The sequence below is a fragment of the Malus sylvestris genome, chromosome 5, assembly GCF_916048215.2.
Source record: "Malus sylvestris chromosome 5, drMalSylv7.2, whole genome shotgun sequence".
Classification (NCBI taxonomy): domain Eukaryota; kingdom Viridiplantae; phylum Streptophyta; class Magnoliopsida; order Rosales; family Rosaceae; genus Malus; species Malus sylvestris.
The window spans coordinates 10,572,083-10,591,190 of record NC_062264.1 but is presented as its reverse complement, the minus strand read 5'-3'; the positions used below and the strand labels follow the sequence as shown (position 1 = coordinate 10,591,190).

Sequence of the window (19,108 nt, the reverse complement as noted above, 5' to 3'; positions counted from 1 at the left end):
TATCCAAACCTAAATTTGTTAAGAACTACTTTAATCTAAAATATTTAAATTATGATAAAAGTTGAAAATTTCTTTAAACCGACCTTATGAAATTGTATTTATAGAATTCTTGGGTGAATTTTAATTTAAATAATGTTTTTAATTGTTTTAGTCTTTTAATCCTGGCCTAAATTTTGGGTTAAATTTGTCCAAATTTTAAATTTTAACCCAAAACTTATTTTAGGCACAACCATTGGAAAATGATTGAGTTAGTTTAAAACCTAAATTTTAGGTTTTAACCCAAAACCTAAATTTTAGGTTTTAACCCAATAGTTCAAAGGGAGTCAAAAAGTCCACATCAGAAATAATAGTAGCATTAGTATTTTCCAACCGAAATGTCAATTCTTTTATGGCTTGATGTGGATTGCCAAATCTATTATTAGTTATTAATAAATATTTTTCATCATTTTAATTATTATATTTTGTTTATACAATGAATGAAGCAACAATATCCCGTTCATTGTTGGAATCCTAAAGGAAATAAATCTCCCAAGCCAACTTGGACATCAAAGAAGAAGATTGCTTTCCCATTCAACTTTGAAGGTTGTTTTCCTATTCCTCCTTGTAGATCAATTTGCAATTTGATTTTGAACAACAATATTATTTAGGCAACTGCAAACTACACCTCTTTGGGTTACATCCATCCCAAAAAGCTGAGAGCTCTAACTAACACCACATCAGTGTTAGTCTAATTTTGTTTGTCTTTTTTTTTGTGTGTGTAGATTTTCATCAATTCACGTCGAGATAAAAATATGCTCCCACATTTTGGTTCTTTTTCAATGAAGTAAAAACTTCTCAATCACTTAACAGAGAGATTCCATCGAGATGGGGAAAGAACACGTACATGATACCCCTGCCAGTACCTTACAATTAAAAATTGTCCTGCCGCCCAATTTTTGTTCCTAATTTCATTTCAAAATCTTAATTAAGAAACGCCAAGAAAAATAATATGGCTGTCAAAGACAGCAATCACGTGAGCTTATTCAAAACAACCATTTTTTTATATATTTTTTTATGTTTAATGGAACTAATCAAATAAAGACAACATATTATTGCTTTAAGTATGTCCTTTTTTTTTATATTTTTTTTAAACAAACAATATTATTTATATTAAAGAATTAGAAATAATGTAATTCAAATTCGTCTTTGCACGAAAATCAAATCCAAACCTCTCACTTACAAACGAACGAAGAAGAATACGACTAGACCGAAGTACTAAATGACATTTCATTAAGTGGTCTTTGGATTCATTAGTGAATTCATCTACCAAATGAAATTGGCGGCTGATTGCATTCGTGGATGCCAACGTTAGATTGGCCTTCAAGCGGTTGTGTAAAGCCAGTTGGAGTTAGCGAAATATCGATTTAAGCCTTCTCTTCTTGCCTCTGTTCTCAAGTCAAGAACCTAGCAACTGTCGCAGCTCGTGAACACGAGACTTTAACCAACTACGTGAAGACAACTACCACGAGCTAGTTGGCGACAAGAACCACTTGTCGTGGACGAGTTATATTGATTAGGTAGTTAGTTCAACTAAACCACTTGAGCAACCAACGAAAACAGACTACCAAAATAATTTACACGCACAATAATCACTTGCAAAAACAACCCTGGAATATGGTGTGATACATCTCCAGTTGTTTTAAGGTCTCACTTAACTGTGGCAACTAAAAAAACCAATGTCAAGTGTCACCCATTTCTTCTCTGTCTCCTTTCTCATCATATTCTTTTGACACTGTCGCCGTGAACAAAAGCCACAAATCCCTCACTTGCTAGTGTCGTAATTGCAGTCCTCAGCTGAGATGCCAACAAATCCATAGCCATCAGCATGCTAATTCTGTGTGTGTTTGAGAGAGAGAGAGAGAGAGAGAGAGAGAGAGAGAGAGAGAGAGAGAGAGAGAGAGAGAGAGAGGAATATACTTACATCGTTGAGGTGGAGTTCACCGCCAGAGCTCTGCTGCTTCAGCTCCTCCAGCAGCTGCAGGACATATTAAACACATTAAGATGTTCTTTATAAGATAGTTATCTGAGTCTAGTTTGCACATCTTGTAAATAAAGCACACCTCTAACAAGCGCATTGAGGGTCCCCCAAGTTGTATCTTCTCCATAATTATGTTGCGAGCTGATGATACCAGACTTTCTCGTCTCATTCTTTCACTTGCTGAAATTCCAGTGGTGATAAGATCCATGTCAATCGTTCCTTAAGAACAAAGCACAAGTAAAACATGATGTTAAGCTGAGTTTGTCATTAGGAAAAGTAGAATTAAGAAAAAAGTGGACACAAATGCTGTAAATACCTGTGGAGTGGTCAGTTGCCGATTGCTGCATTGCAACTTCCAGAAGCCGAAATGCCTCAATAACATCATGCTTCTCAACCTGCATTGCAACTTTATTGATTTTATTCCAGATAAATATATGTGAACTGCTAAGATACAATGCAATCTTTGCTAACCGATTCTGAGAAACGGATGCGAGCTAGAGCTTCACTAAGTCGTATCAAACTCTCAATCTGCCTGGGTGTTGCTGTTATCACCTGTCAAAATAATCAGTTAATTGAATATGATATAGACATCCCAGCTTTTTACCTTTTATTTAAAGAAAATAAAACCAAATCGATTGATGCAAGAATTGACGAATTTATTTGGAGATCTAGGTCAAAAGCACCAACCAATGTATTCTGCAAATAAAGAGAAAAAACATTTTGCACCAAAGAAAGAGATGAATTAAAGAAATCTCAAAATGAATCTTCACTTGATAGGGAAAAATGATACGTCATGTGAAAATATTGTCACAAAAGTGCATAACTATATATTATGTGAACATTCTTCTACAATTTCTGGACCTAGAATATATATGAAGAGTACCTTGTACTACGATTGATGTAAATTTACCTTTTTGCTACTGCCTGGAAAATTTCCTCTCCTCCTCAACTCAACATAACCTCTAGTCAACTCTTCAGCAGCCTCATCGGATAATTGTGGGTGAATATGCTTTCGGGCATAGCCCACATATGCGGTCAACATAGCAATGTCTAAGACATCCTGCTGTACGCTCTGCAATTGGAGACATGGAGTAAACAAGATATGTGCTAAAATTAGTCCTTAAATATTTACCAAAAAAATATAGCACTAGGATGAGAGAATTCATAATTCACCAGACCTCAGGATTCTCAAAGTGTAATGCAACAATATGCTTTGCAAGGCGTCTGTCTGTATGCTCATCAGCCTTGTCAAGGAGTAAGTAGATCAGATCGAACCTGAGAAAAACTAATGATCAGAGGAGCAACTCAAAATCATAAACAATAAAGACTTTGCAGAAACTATGCAAGAAAACAAGTTTGACATTCTTTTTTCGAGTAGAAGTTTGACATTATTTACACCAAAAAGTTAACAACAATACTCCACAATAGATAACTTTCACCAAATATGCAAGAAAAAACCAGTTTGACATTCTTCACAAACAATGTCTTTAAATTAGACGAATGTAGGTAAAACCATCATTAAGCCGTAGTTTAGACCCTTTTAATGTTCTAGCTGCATGTCATGTGTATCTTCTCACCTGGATAATAAGGTAGGAGGAAGGTGTATGTTGTCAATTACTGATAAGCGAGGGTTATAGCGTGAACCACTTGGATTTGCACAAGCCAAGACTGAAGTCCTAGCATTAAGGGAAGCAATAATTCCTGCTTTAGCTATTGAAACAGTTTGCTGTTCCATCACCTGGAGGAGTATGAGTATATTTAGAAATAAAGCCACATCAATGGGAACTTAGTTGCATTGCGCACAAAGGAATACTAGAATGCAGTCCCTGATAATATACTGAGTAGTATATTTTGTTGTGCTAGGATAGCACCAAACCTTTTAGAACCAACTCTTTTTAACCCACAGGAAATATATCAAATGAAATGCAAGAACAAAATATTAAAGACACCAAGATTTTAACGAGGTTCCTCAACAGTCAGTGTAACTGGAGTACGTCCTCAGAGCAGTAGGAGCTCACCCAATAATCCACTATCAACCAAATGGGAGTTTACAAAGTGTTGGCAATCTCACAACCCAAATAACCCAATACACCCAATAGCTCTCACACACCAAAGAAACAAATAGAGGAAGAAATATAATGAATAATTTCTTCTCTATACATATAGCTCAAAGCTTTTACAACAACAACTACTTTGGTGGATGATTACTAACCAAATGAAGCAGCAACTTCTTCTTTCTTTTGGGCTCTCTACAACTCTCCTTGCTCTCGGCAGAAAATGAGATCACTTACTGAAAATGAGCTCTTCCTTCCTTATTTCTTCTATCCGAAAAAAGCCTCATAATTATGGCTTTAAAAAAAAAGCCACAAAACATGCCACAAAACAAGGAAACATAATCATGTTGTCCTTTCTTTTCTTTATAATTTTTTATAGCCAAAAGTAAAAGAGTTGGTTCTAAAAGGTTTGGTGCTATCCTAGCACAACAATTGGTATCAGAGCACTGGTTGCTCTTGGGTACTGTCTAGTTGCCAAAGATGTCAGACGGGCAAGATGAGAATCCTTTTGGAAGCAGTTCCGGGTTTGCAAGAACTACGGTGCAAAATGCAAAGTTCGAAGTGGAAAAGTTTGATGGCACAAACAACTTCGGGATGTGGCAATGTGAGGACAAAGATGTGTTGGCTCAACAAGATCTACTTGCCGCTTTGGGAGAGAAGCCGGAAGCTATGTCGAAGCCGGAATGGGAAAAATTAAATTTGTGGGCTTGCTCTTCAATTCGGTTGTGCCTTGCAAAAACTCGGAAGTATTTTGTGATGCGGGAGACATTAGCAAGTATGTTGTGGCAAAAATTGGAAGACAAGTATATGACAAAGAGTGCAGAGAACCGGCTACACTTGAAGAAAAAGCTCTACCGCTTCCAATACAAAGAAGGTACAAAAATGATTAGACACCTTGATGCTTTTAATAAGTTGATTGCCGACTTGTTAGATTTAGATGAGGATATTAAGGATGAAGATAAGGCCTTAATATTGTTGAATTCATTGCCGGACTCCTATGAGCATTTTGTTACCACTATTATGCATGGTAAAGAAACTGTGAAATTTGAAGATGTGTCAAATGCCTTAATGAATTATGAAATGAGGCATAGAGATAAAAATCATGATAGTACCTCTGAAGCTTTATTTGTTAGAGGTAGATCATCGGAGAGAAGATCATCTTCTAGTAGGAAAAAATCACAATCTCGACCTAGAGGAAACTCTAAAGGTAGAAAACCTTTGGAAAGGGATGAATGTGCCTTTTGTCGTAATAAGGGCCATTGGAAGAAAGATTGTCCTAAATTGAAGACCAAAGGCAAAGAAAGTTTTGAAGCTAATGTTGCTGAGGTTGAAACAGATTTTTCTGATTTTGCTTTAACCACTTCCTCATCATTTGATTGTGCTACTAAGTAGGTGTTGGATACGGGTTGTACTCATCATATGACTCGTCACAAGGATTGGTTTTCAAGCTTGAAAGAGTTTGATGGTGGAGTTGTGTTCATGGGAGATGACAATCCTTGCACAACAAAAGGGATTGGTACAGTTCGGTTGAAGTTGCATGATGGCATGGTTAAAAAGTTGACAGGTGTTCGGTATGTACCGAATTTGAAGAAAAATCTTATTTCTTTGGGTACTTTGGAATCCAAGGGCTTCAAGTTTCATTCAGATGGACAGACATTGAAAGTTACTTATGGTGCACTTGTTGTAATGAAAGCTCCTCGATGTGGCCATTTGTATTTATTGCAGGGAAGCACTGTGACAGGTGAAGCATCTGTAGTCTCTGAAAATATGGGCACATCTGATTCAGATACTACTAGACTATGGCATATGAGATTAGGCCATGCCGGTGAGAAAGCTCTACAAGGGCTTGTGAAACAAGGTCTTCTAAAAGGTGCCACGACTTGTAAGCTTGATTTTTGCGAGCATTGTGTCTTGGGAAAGCAAACTAGAGTGAAGTTTGGTACTGCTGTACATCAGACGAAGGGCATTCTTGATTATGTGCATTCGGATGTTTGGGGTCCTACAAAGACTCCATCTTTGAGTGGTAGACATTGGTTCGTGACCTTTGTTAATGATTATTCAAGAAGGTCTTGGGTTTACACTATGAAGCACAAGAGTGAGGTATTGAGCATTTTCTTGAGTTGGAAGAAAATGGTTGAGAACCAGACTGGGAGAAAGATTAAGATTTTGAGATCGGATAATGGTGGTGAATACACATCCGACCCTTTCTATAAAGTTTGCAAAGAGGAAGGAATTGTGAGACATTTTAGTGTTCGGGGAACTCCACAACAAAATGGAGTTGCAGAAAGATTGAATCGAACCTTGCTTGAGAAGGTTAGATGTATGTTGTCTCAGTCGGGTTTAAGCAAGTCATTTTGGGCAGAAGCAGTTAATTATGCATGTCACATCATCAACCGGTTACCCTCAGCTGCTGTTCAGGGTAAGACACCAATGGAGGTATGGACTGGAAAACCTTCTTCTGATTATGACTATATCCGTATTTTTGGTTCACCTGCTTATTTTCATGTGACTGAAAATAAACTTGATCTTAGAGCCAAAAAGGCTATCTTTCTTGGTTTTAGTAGTGGTGTCAAAGGTTACAGGTTGTGGTGCCCAGAGATGAAAAAACTTGTAATCAGCAGAGATGTGACATTTGATGAAGAAAGTATGTTCAAAGACTCTGAGAAGAATGTGAAAGATGTCCAACAGGTGGAGCTTGAGAAAGTTGCCTCTGGTACTTCAAATCCTATTTCCGCTGATGTCGAAGCCACTACAAGTGAAGAAGTTGGAGACCATGAGGATGTTGAAGAAGTTGAACTTGAAGATTCTATTCAAGTTGAAGAGCAAGTTTCACCTCAAGAGTCTATTGCCAAGAACAGAGGAAAAAGACAAATTACCAAGCCAGCTCGGTTTAGTGACTATGTTGCTTTTGCTCTTCCTATTATCATTGATGATATTCCATCCAATTTCGAGGAAGCCATTGAGAGTGAGGAGAAGGAGAGGTGGTGCAATGCCATGGGTGATGAGATGAATTCTCTCTTGAAGAACAAGACTTGGGAGTTAGCTAAATTGCCTAAGGGTAAGAAAGCTATTGGTTGCAAATGGGTGTATGCCAAGAAGGAAGATGCTGATGTGAAAAGCAATGTGAGATTCAAAGCAAGATTAGTTGCTAAAGGGTATGCACAAAAGGAGGGCATTGACTACAATGAAATCTTTTCTCCGGTTGTGAAGCACTCCTCAATTCGTATTATGTTAGCTCTTGTTGCACAGTATGATCTTGAGCTTGTGCAACTTGATGTGAAGACGGCTTTCCTACATGATGATTTGAATGAAAAGATTTATATGTGTCAACCGGATGGGTATATAGTGAAAGGGAAGGAGAACTTGTTTTGCAAATTGAAGAAATCACTATATGGCTTGAAGCAATCTCCAAGGCAATGGTATTTGAGGTTTGATAAATTTATGAGAGGCCAAAATTATTCTAGAAGTCAATATGATCATTGTGTGTACTTCAAGAAGTTGCAAGATGGGTCTTTCATTTATTTGTTGATATATGTTGATGATATGTTGATTGCCTCAAAGAATGTCGAAGAGATTGAGAAACTGAAGAAGCAAATGAAGAATGAGTTTGAGATGAAGGATCTTGGTGAAGCGAAGAAGATCCTTGGCATGGAGATCACTAGAGATAGAGCAAAGGGTTTCGTCAGTTTGAATCAAAGACAATACCTTGAGAAGTTGATTCGGAAGTTTGGAGTTCATGATTCAACCAAACCGGTTAGTACCCCTTTGGCTCCTCATTTTAAATTGAGTTCTCTACAGTGTCCTAAAACTGATAAAGAGAAGCTGCAAATGAAAAATATACCATATGCAAATTTGGTTGGTAGTTTGATGTATGCAATGGTATGCTCTAGACCGGATATTGCTCATGTAGTTGGCATGGTGAGTCGATATATGCATAATCCAGGTAAAGAGCATTGGCAAGCAGCTAAGTGGATATTGAGGTATCTCCATGGTACTTGAGATGTTGGTTTATATTTTGAGAGAGATGACTCTGGTATTGGTCATTTTGCAGTTGGTTATGTTGATTCAGATTATGCAGGTGATCTGGATGGAAGGAAGTCTACTGCAGGCTATGTGTTTACTATGGCTAAAGGGCCAGTTTGTTGGAGGTCCATTTTGCAGTCGTCTGTTGCCTTGTCTACTACAGAGGTTGAATATATGGCAGTTGCTGAAGCTATAAAGAAGGCCATTTGGATACATGGGCTGATTAGAGATTTGGGGGTTGATCAGAAGCAGGTGGAGGTACATTGTGATAGTCAGAGTGCCATTTATTTGGCTAAGTATCAGGTTCATCATGCGAGGACCAAGCACATAGATGTGCGTTATCACTTTGTTCGTGAAATTGTTGGTGAAGGGGAAATCATTCTCCAGAAGATTCCAACTAAAGACAACCCCGCTGATATGTTGACTAAGGTTGTTGGTGTAGCCAAGTTTGTTCATTGCTTGAACTTGGCTCATATTTTGCCTATATAAAGAAAGCGTTGAGCAGTAGGAGTTTTGGAGCATTTGGCTCGGCATGAGTTGTTCTCTTGCTAGTGTTTAGGAGTGATGTTGTGTGTTAATTGTGTTGGTTGGCTTATCATGGCGTTTTTCGGAACTTGGCCAAGGTGGAGATTGTTGGAGTATGTGGCCAAGTGGCCAACTTTTGGCTATAAAAAATTATAAAGAAAAGAAAGGACAACATGATTATGTTTCCTTGTTTTGTGGCATGTTTTGTGGCTTTTTTTTAAAGCCATAATTATGAGGCTTTTTTCGGATAGAAGAAATAAGGAAGGAAGAGCTCATTTTCAGTAAGTGAGCGCATTTTCTGCCGAGAGCAAGGAGAGTTGTAGAGAGCCCAAAAGAAAGAAGAAGTTGCTGCTTCATTTGGTTAGTAATCATCCACCAAAGTAGTTGTTGTAATAGCTTTGAGCTATATGTATAAAGAAGAAATTATTCATTATATTTCTTCCTCTATTTGTTTCTTTGGTGTGTGAGAGCTATTGGGTGTATTGGGTTATTTGGGTTGTGAGATTGCCAACACTTTGTAAACTCCCATTTGGTTGATAGTGGATTATTGGGTGAGCTCCTACTGCTCTGAGGACGTACTCCAGTTACACTGACTGTTGAGGAACCTCGTTAAAATCTTGGTGTCTTTAATATTTTGTTCTTGCATTTCATTTGATATATTTCTTGTGGGTTAAAAAGAGTTGGTTCTAAAAGGTTTGGTGCTATCCTAGCACAACATATTTAATGCCACTTAGCATACTAACATACTGTTCTTGTGTCTCTGATTAGCCAAAAAATTAAAATGTCCAACTTTAAAGCATATAATTTGAATCTACAAACTCTCATATTAAACTTGAAAGCATATAATCTGGATCTTCACATATCACTCGACATGATTTTGAAGACAAAATGTCCAAACTTAAATGAAAAGAGAAGTTTAAAAGCATTTCAAAAAATGCACATTCCTCGCACGTATTTGAGAAAAAGGTGAAAAAATAACCAACCTCATGTAGCATGCTCCTCGCACTATCAGACATTTTGTCAAATTCGTCAATGCAACAAATGCCTCTATCGCTCAAAACTAAGGCTCCACTCTCTAAAACCTGAAGAGTCATAAAATGATTCCACTTAACTTCATGTGTTTTCATGAAATACCATAAGATAAATTTTTTTTATAAACAAAAACATACAGTTTCCCCTGTTTCAGGATCTTTCGCAACATAAGCAGTCAATCCAACAGCGGAACTCCCTCTTCCACTAGTGTATATTCCGCGAGGAGCTAGTTTGTGTATGTACTGGAGCAGCTGGGACTTGCTGGTTCCAGGATCACCAACAAGAAGAATATTAATATCACCACGGAAGCGAGCACCAGATGGTAGCTTCAAAGCATTCCCACCAAAAAGCTGCATTTAGGCCATTTAAAATAAGAATCAATTTTTAAAAATATGAAACAGAAAACTTTTTTTTTTTTTAAATGATCAACAAAACCACTCATAAAATAAAAAGTTTAAGCATTTAAAGAACCTGGCAAAGAAGGCCTTTTTTAACGTCATCTAATTCCCAGATGTTTGGTGCTAAAGACCTTGTTAATCGATCATATATATCTGGCTGTTTTGCCAACCCTTTCAATTGTTCCACCTGAAATTTCAGCAAGGATATGATTGATACAGACAATACAAGCAAAGTCTGATGCGACTGCAAGTGAAAGTATACATTGATTACCTTTTTTTCATCAAAAAGAATCTCTTCTGAGTTTCCAACCAAGGAAGTGTCAACTTCCACTTGATCCTCCGCCAGCATTCTTGACTTATCAGATTTCTTTATATGCAGACAATCAATGTAAGTCTGCAATCAAATGAAGAGGAAATTTATGTCCAGACCACCGTAATGTGAAGATCTTGAAATTTCACAGAAAAAAAATAAGATAGAAACATGCCTTGAACAATGATTTTACAGTTCTCTGTGTTGGTCCAACTCTAACAGTCATTGCCCTGTATATCCCAGTAACCTATTGGAAAGGAACACATTCAAGATAAAGAAATATGATAGGTATCTTAGGGTCACACAAAGGGGTACAATATGGACTTACCTCAATTCTGTCTCCTGGCTTTCCAGCATCAACCAGTTTGTCATGCATCAACAAGCTCACTGTATGTGGTGTCCCTCCTTCAGGGATCTCATCAGGAGTCTCCTGGAGCCTCACAATCTGTTTATCTGTAAATCTGATTGAAAAAGTAGGTCCCATTAAAGTGATTTCTTTGTAAAACTCTAACTTCAAACTGTAAAGGTCACTTTCTCAAATCAGTTTATTTCACAAGTATTGTTCCACATTATCTCGCCTTTCAGTTGTATTTTATAGAATATAGTCGTAATGTTTTCTAAACTCACTTGTTCCGAAGTCTAAACCTATAGGACAAAGGCTTTAGATTTGATTTTTGCCCATTTCAGCCACAATCATGACTAACACAATCTGTAGAACTTTGCTTCAGTTTAAAAACAATTGTGTCTCTTGAAATTTTTATTTCAGTGTCAATCTTTTATTTGTTAGCATTCAAAATCCCATTTTTATATAGGAGTCCATGTTCCATTAAAACTATAAAATCAAATATATCTCAAGTGCATCGGTTGTTTAACAAAAACTGCAAAAAGAAAGGAGGCACCTGGAGATGCAAAAGGTGAAATTACACAGAACAAACATTTAAACAACTTAACGAAAGATAGTCGCCCTTGATTACCTGCATCGATTATGAACCAGTGTCATGGAATTCCTGGCTTGACACTCTTCCTTCAAACATATTGTAGGCTCCGATATTCGCCCTGATAGCACTCAAAAATTCAGCATACAATAGAGAAATCAATCTAAATCAAATCTAAGCAAATAAACATGTGATCTGAACAAGGTTACCTTTCTCTACAGGAAGTGGGTCGGAGTAGTAGCCACACACAAGGCATCTAAATATTGCTTCCCTTATCTCAGGTATTATTGAACTAGACCGAATAATCATTCCCTTCAACGAAACCATCCTCTCAATGTCTAGTAATATATATACTCAAGTCAGTCCATATTTCCATACACACATTACATTGATCAGCAACAAACAAAAACCCAAAAGCAAAAAGAGAAAATTGGATTGCAAACACAAGCAGTTGTTGAAAACTAACCAGATGGGTTGAGATTTCTCATCGAGGTGGATGTTTTGAGATTATAAATCCGAGTTTGGATGTGCTTTTCGAACAACGGGTTTATGATGGGCAGCATTTCCATCAAAACAATATCGAAAATCGCAAGAACCTCGAGTGGGTACCTGACCATCTTCGCATACAAGTCGGAATCATAATCAAACACATTGCGTGCATCAACATCAAGCGAATCATCTTCCATCTCAACAACTCTCTTGATGGCCTCAATGTACTTCCCTTCTGTAAGGTACTCACTCTCCGTATTCCACTGCGACTCATCCCGAAAATTCTTTAAAAACCTAACAATCGCCACCTTAACATCGTTCACGCTGATGTTCGTGCCCCAGACAAATGTGGGTCGGTCCTCGTCCACACCGTACCCATCGCCGCCTTCAGAAGATGGTGGGACATCACCGTCAGTGGAGGAGGGGGTCGGGGCAGCGCCAGCACTATGGCCGTTGGTGCGGTGTGTGCCCGTTGGTGTTGTTTCGGATGCGGCGAACCGGGACCGCTGCGCCCGCGGGGTGTCAAATTCCAAGGGGGTAATGGATCGACGCCGACTGCGGTGGGTGGCGTCCACCGGAGAGGAGAAGGTGTTGCCGATTGGGCTCGATAAGAAGTCATCAGGAGAAGAAGGCCCTGTTGAAATTTGACATCAAAATATTAAAAAAAAAATAAAAAGGAAAATGAATTTGAGATTTACAGACACATGAAAACAAGAGAATTTCGAGAGAAATAGAGAAGAAGGAAGGGGCTTACCATTGTTGAAGTCCGCCGGAGAAGAATCGGAAGCCATGTCCAGAGAGAGAGAGGGGGGGAGAGCGTTGGGGTTTGGATGGTTGAGTTTGGGCAGCAGAGAGTGTTCGCTTTGTTTGGCGGGTAGGATTTTGGCGCGAAGATGTGATAATTTTCCCGCCATAAATATAGGTGGCTTGGATGGGCCTTTTTCTTTGTTTTTTGGGCTCAACTTAGATGGGTTTGAGGGACATCAATCAATTGGTGGATCAAGGATCGTAGTCCAATAGACCTAAATGCCCAACTCCTTTTTCTTTTCTTTTTTTCTTTTGTTTTTTTGAACTTATGAATTTACCCTCTGAAACTCATTCTCCTAATTTTTTTTTTTAACAAATAATATTATTTACTCTAAAAGAGTGGTGAAGTGGGTTAAGGTCATCTCCAACCGAAAGGGCTAAATATAGCCCCGTCCAAAATTGTAGTCCTACAAAAAATTATTTTTAAATAAACAATGTGAGGCTATATTTATTTACCATATCCAACCGAAATAACTATATTTTAGCCTCTCGATAATTTATTATTTTTAAGTTTGTTCTTTAACTTATTGGTTAATTGAATTATATTACATATTAAAACTACAACAACTTAGACATTAATTCAACAATTGAATTAAGTTTGTTCTCTAACTTATTGGTTATTGGTTAACAACTTAGACATTAATTCGAAGATCACAACTTAATTGAAATACAACATCTTAAATATTAAAACTACAACAACTTAAATACTAAAGATTACAACATCTTAAATATTAAAACTACAACAACTTAAGTATTAAAACTGTTTGTACCATACTTGACCAATCTCGAAACTATTGAGCACCAGTCAACGTTATACTGTCAAGGACCCAAAAGAGTTTCCCTCCAACTAGGAGGTCAATCACAGCGCGACATGTGTCGACATCAGAAGCCAATCATAGCGCAACACGTGTCAATATTAGAAGCCAATCACAACACGACACATGTCAATGTTAGAATGAAACTAGAAACTCTTTTCTATAAATGGAGATCATTCTCTCACAATATTTCCTAATGTCATTTGTACTAAATCATTCACTTTTACTCACTAAAGGAGAGCTTGAACCTATGTACTTGTGTAAATCCTTCACAATTAATGAGAACTCATATACTCCGTTGACGTAGCCAATCTGGGTGAACCACGTACATCTTGTGTTTGCTTCCCTGTCTCTATCCATTTACATACTTATCCACACTAGTGATCGGAGCAATCTAGCGAAGGTCACAAACTTAACACTTTCTGTTGTACCAAAGTCTTCATTGATTTTATGCATCAACATTTGGTGCCGTCTGTGGGAACGACACTTATTCCCATTCTCTTCAGCTTTGTCAAGCTGGTTTCCACCATTTGTACACTCTCTTTTGACCAGGCATCCCTCTCCAACATGGGGAGCAAAGGAAGCCACAGCACACAGAATGACACCCCTCTTGCACCTAGTGCGAAGCAACGAAAGAATGAAGGAAAGAGGATTGCTCTTCAAGCTAAATTCGATGACCTAGAAGCTTAGAACAACAAGATAGCAATGAAGAATAAGGTCCTCCAGAAGCAGTATGAAAAGCTCTTTGAGACGCTCCACGAAACTAGGCGTACTCAAACACGCGAGCTCGTTGCCCCTGTGGACATTAACCATCATTTGGGTGCCCCCCAACACGGAGGGTCACCTTCCTTCGACATGGGTATCCCTGATGAGGAGCGAGCTAATCATTAAAACATTGATCAACATGAGACTTCTCTCAACCTAATTGCTTCAACCCGAAGCAGGAGAAGTGGAGGAAGACACCTCCTTGCAGAAAGGTTGGAAGGATCGAAAGCTGTTTATCGTGACTGCCGAGACTTCCTAAAGCAACATCGAGAGAATCCCCTCCACATATGCTCGAAGATCAATGGCCCAAGGGTTTCTGAAAGACTCGGTCCCCTCCCACGACCTAGGCCAGCTGCCAATCTAGGGAAGGAACAACAGGTCCCAGAAGAACATAAAGGTACATGAGACTCTGAGATATTTTGACAGACTCGCCCTAGAAGTCAGTACGGCGAGTCCAAGGAAAAATCACACACCCTTGCACAAACTTTCCTACTTCCAAGAGGCGATAGAGACTTACGAAAGAAAATCCCAGTGGTACATGACTCCACTCAGGACCCCCTTGTCCTACAGCTCATTGAGGAAGTAAACAAGTTGAAGGCCAAATGTTAGGCTGAGATACCTGACTGGAACCAACCTAGGCCTGGTCCTCTCACAAAGAGGATCCTCGACACCCCCCTTCAAGCGAAGACAAAACAAAAGCTTGGTTTACAACTCTATACTGGAATAGAGGACCCAATTAAACACCTTAACCTCTTTGAGTCCACCATGGCATATCAGATGCATACCGACGAAGAGCGATGTTTTCTCTTCCCCTCCACCCTCTCTGGCGGAGCTCTAAACTGGTATTACCGTCTTCCACCTGATAGTAGACTCATTTGAGGAACTGAGGAAACTATTTGTCTCTCAACCCATCTTTCAGACCGATTGCTTGTATTCTGCAGATGACTTGTACACTATTCGCCAGAAGCTGGGCGAGTTACTACGAGAGTATGCCGGTCGTTTCAACCATGAGTATTCTCGCTGTGCTGAGGCAGATGACAAGACCGCCCTCAACGCCTTCATGGCAGGCCTACGTGATTGTTTCTTCAAGTACATGATCAATGCTAGCACCTGGAAGACTTACTCTGAGGTGATGACATAGGCTTACAACCATGCCTCCACCGAGCCAAAGACATATCAAGGGAAACCCCCCACAGCTACCCCTTATCAGCAAGTAGGGAGTGAAAGCCAGATCCAACCAAATGAGAAGACCTCGACCTTCCAATCAGCAACGGTGCCTCCCCCTGCCTTACTTAATACTTTGCCAAGTCAACAGACATATCAATCTCAGGGAAAAAGGAAAGATTTCCATCCTCACCAGTCTCATTTTAGTAAAAGGAGTAAGGGACAATACCGCGATAACCAAGGGTATCGCCATGATAATCCCCAACCCCAGGCAGTCAACACGGTGGGTCAAACACGTGTCAGGACAGCCCTTACCCCGAGGTATGAGGCATACACACCTTTGAACGCCACATGCGTGGCCATTTACCTCAGCATAGCACACCTGATACCAAAGCCAAAGTCGAGGCACCCAGATTACAACCATGAAGAACACGGGCACGTTTTACTGTTACCACGAGCATAACGGCCATGACGGCGAGAAGTGTATCACCCTTTGTGATCATATTAAAGCTTTGGCACGTGAAGGAAAAAATGATCAATTCCTCATTCACCATCCAAGGGGTAACCGTAACCAACGCCAGGTGAATGTGATATATTCCATAAGTGGTGGCATACCCATATCTAAATCTTCCAACATGGCTATGAAAAATAGCGAATGAGCTTTAAGGTCTGGCCACCAAGTGTTTCACGTGGAAGACATTAGGGGAGGTAAGTATCAAAAGCCTAACTGGGATCCAATATGTTTCTACTCTAAGGAAGAAAGAGGTATCATCTGCCTTTACAACGACCCACTCACATGACCAACTTTGAAGTACGACGAATCCTGGTAGACACGGGGGCTTCGGTCAATATCATGTTTGCTGAAGCTTTCAAGGCATTTAATGTAGTTGAACACTTGCTCGATCGCTCGATTTCCCCTCTGATAAACTTCTCTGGTGATATCGTGCAACCTTTGGGGAGCATACACTTACCTTTCACCATTGGTACAGGCTCTTACACAGCTACCATTACCACTAATTTCCTGGTGGTTGATTACCCAACGGCATACAATGTCATCTTCGGACGCATAGGCATTAATGATCTCAAGGCCATGGTATCCACACATATGTTGTTGATGAAATTTCCAACCCCCTATGGCAATGGTTACATCAGAGGAGATCAACTTAATGCATGATCATGTTACAACACTTCAGTCAAGCACCAGCACCTGCCTGTGCCCAAGAAAACCCTTTCTATACATGACCAAGTCATAAAGACCAGCCCATATGAAGCCAACTTGGATATTCACAGTGGCAACAGTCAACTCGACGATCCTTGAGATAACTCTTTCACCCAGCAAGCACAACCCGCTGAAGAGTTGGAGAAGGTCTTTATCTCAAAAGATTATCCGGATCACATGGTGAAGATTGGCACCACCTTGTCACCACCTATTCGGTTGGCATTGATATCTTTTTTGCAAGAGAACACTAAGGTCTTCGCCTAGTCATACGAGGACACGCTAGGTATCTCTCCCGATATCATCTGTCATCGCTTAAGTATTGACCCCAAGGCCAAGCTAGTGAGACAGAAGCGAAGATTTTATGACGCTGAATGGTACGAGGCAATGAAGGCAAAAGTTGAAAAACTCAAAGGCATATGCTTCGTCCGCAAAGTCAATTATCCAACGTGGGTAGCAAATGTTGTCCTTATTAAGAAGAATCCGACCAAGGAAAGTCTCTTGCTCTAAAAGGTCTTGTGGAGAATGTGTGTCGATTACATCGACCTAAACAAAGGATGCCCGAAGGATAGCTTTCTTCTTCCTCTCATAGACAGACTTATAGACTCTACGGCAGGGTGTGAGCTTCTGAGCTTCATGGATGTTTACTCAGGATACAACCAAATCCTCATGAACCTTTCGGACCAAGAACACACAGCCTTCACTACTGACAGGGGACTATATTGCTATAAAGTCATGCCCTTCGGCCTAAAGAATGCAGGAGCAACTTATCAGAGATTGGTCAATTCAATGTTCGCCGAACAGATCGGGAAGAGCATGGAAGTTTACCTTGATGATATGCTAGTCAAGAGCAAACATGCTGACCAACACATCACCAACCTATCTGAAACTTTCACCATTTTGAAGAGGTATCGAATGAGGTTGAACCCCAACAAATGTGCCTTCGGCGTAAGCTCTGGCAAATTCTTAGACTTCATGATAAGCCAACGAGGCATCAAGGCCAATCCCGAAAAGATCAAAGCAATCCTTGACATGAAGGAACTGGTAACTTCAAAAGACATCCAAAACCTTACTGGTAAGGTGGCAACCTTAACTAGGTTCATCTCTAAGATCATAGACAGATGTGCTCCTTTCTTCAAAGAACTTAAGGGAAGTAAGAAATACATTACATGGACTGATGAATGTGCTGAGGCATTTAAAAACCTCAAAGACTACATGAGCAAAGCCCCTCTGCTCTCCAAACCTGAGGTTGGTGACACTCTCATTATCTATCTGTCGGTATCGGCTTCAGCAGTAAGTTCCGTTCTCATTCGAAATGATGGTAATGTCGAACGGCCTGTCTACTACACTAGCAAGGCCTTACAAGATACGAAGACACGATACTCCAACATTGAGAAATTAGCTCTAGCATTGGTCATGTCTGCTAAAAAACCTCGCCCTTACTTCCAAGCACACTCCATCACGTGCTTACCAATCATCATTTTCGACAGATACTCCAAAGTCCTGACACTTCCGGGCGAATGATTAAATGGGCGATAACATTATATGAGTTTGACATCTCCTACCAACCAAAGCCAGTTGAGAAGAGCCAAACAGTGGCATACTTCATCGCTGACTTCACATATCCTGTTGACATTGTTTCTACGCCTAAAAAAGTAGTTTCATTACCCTCGAAAGCTTAGAAAATAAAACCAACAGCCCCAACATGGAGTCTATATGTTGATGGCTCGTCCAACCAACAGGGTTGTGGAGCAGGACTAATCCTTATGACCCCTGACAAAGTGGCGATGAAGTATGCTTTTTCGTTTTAAATTCAAGGTGTCAAACAATGAGGCTGAATATGAAGCCCTTACGTTTGGCCAAACACCTTAGGCTTAAACGAATTGATATCTTCAGTGACTCCCAATTGGTGGTTAACCAGGTCACAAACAACTTTGACGCTAAGGATAGCTTCATGGCAGTATATCTGGCACAAACACAATTGTTGCTCAAGCACTTCCACTACCAAATCACCCAAATTCCTCGAGCGACAAATAGTCATGCAGATGCTTTGGCTCACCTCGCCTCAGCGGTGGAAGACAAGATTGGGAGAAAAATTCAGGTCGAATTGTTGGCAGCACTAAACACCATGGCTGCGGAAGTGTGCAACTTACAACAAGGGGATTATTGGATTACCCCGATTTATAGATTCCTTGCTCATGGCACCCTTCTAAATGACAAAGTCCAAGCTAAGCAGATTCGATACAAGGCAACCTGTTACTTGATCATTAATGACCAACTCTACAAGCGGGGTTTTAACCTACCATACCTAAGATGCCTTACGCCCGCAGAGGCGAAAATTGTCATTCGGGAAATACATGAAGGAGTCTGCAGAGATCATGCTGGATCTCGATCCCTAGCACACAAGGCTTTTCTCTAAGGATATTACTGGCCAACACTCCACCAAGATGCCATCAGAATATCCCGCTCATGTGATAAGTGTCAACGCTACGCAACTATTCCTCACTCCCCTCCCAAGCCGCTCACTTCTATGATCAGCCTTTGGCCCTTCGCCCAAG

General features: G+C 39.8%; 1 protein-coding gene across 2 annotated transcripts; it reads right to left on the bottom strand.

The window, feature by feature from the left end:
- Positions 1-1,236: 1,236 nt before the first annotated feature.
- LOC126624738 (DNA replication licensing factor MCM4-like) lies at positions 1,237-12,691 on the bottom strand. Of its 2 annotated transcripts, XR_007624204.1 has the most exons (19): positions 12,538-12,691; positions 11,761-12,417; positions 11,504-11,632; positions 11,334-11,415; positions 10,688-10,820; positions 10,535-10,606; positions 10,321-10,443; positions 10,123-10,236; positions 9,789-10,001; positions 9,603-9,701; positions 3,595-3,755; positions 3,196-3,292; positions 2,928-3,089; positions 2,489-2,569; positions 2,334-2,412; positions 2,100-2,236; positions 1,961-2,014; positions 1,633-1,833; positions 1,237-1,484 (listed from the first exon to the last, which is right to left on the bottom strand). XR_007624204.1 is itself a non-coding variant. In XM_050293843.1 (18 exons), the coding sequence occupies exons 1-18, from the start codon at positions 12,572-12,574 to the stop codon at positions 1,756-1,758; spliced, it is 2,508 nt and encodes an 835-aa protein (XP_050149800.1). In that variant the 5' UTR covers positions 12,575-12,691; the 3' UTR covers positions 1,510-1,755. The 2 variants fall into 2 exon arrangements, 1 of the variants encoding a protein (XP_050149800.1); XM_050293843.1 differs by lacking the exon at positions 1,237-1,484 and having other exon boundaries at positions 1,510-1,833.
- Positions 12,692-19,108: the final 6,417 nt, after the last annotated feature.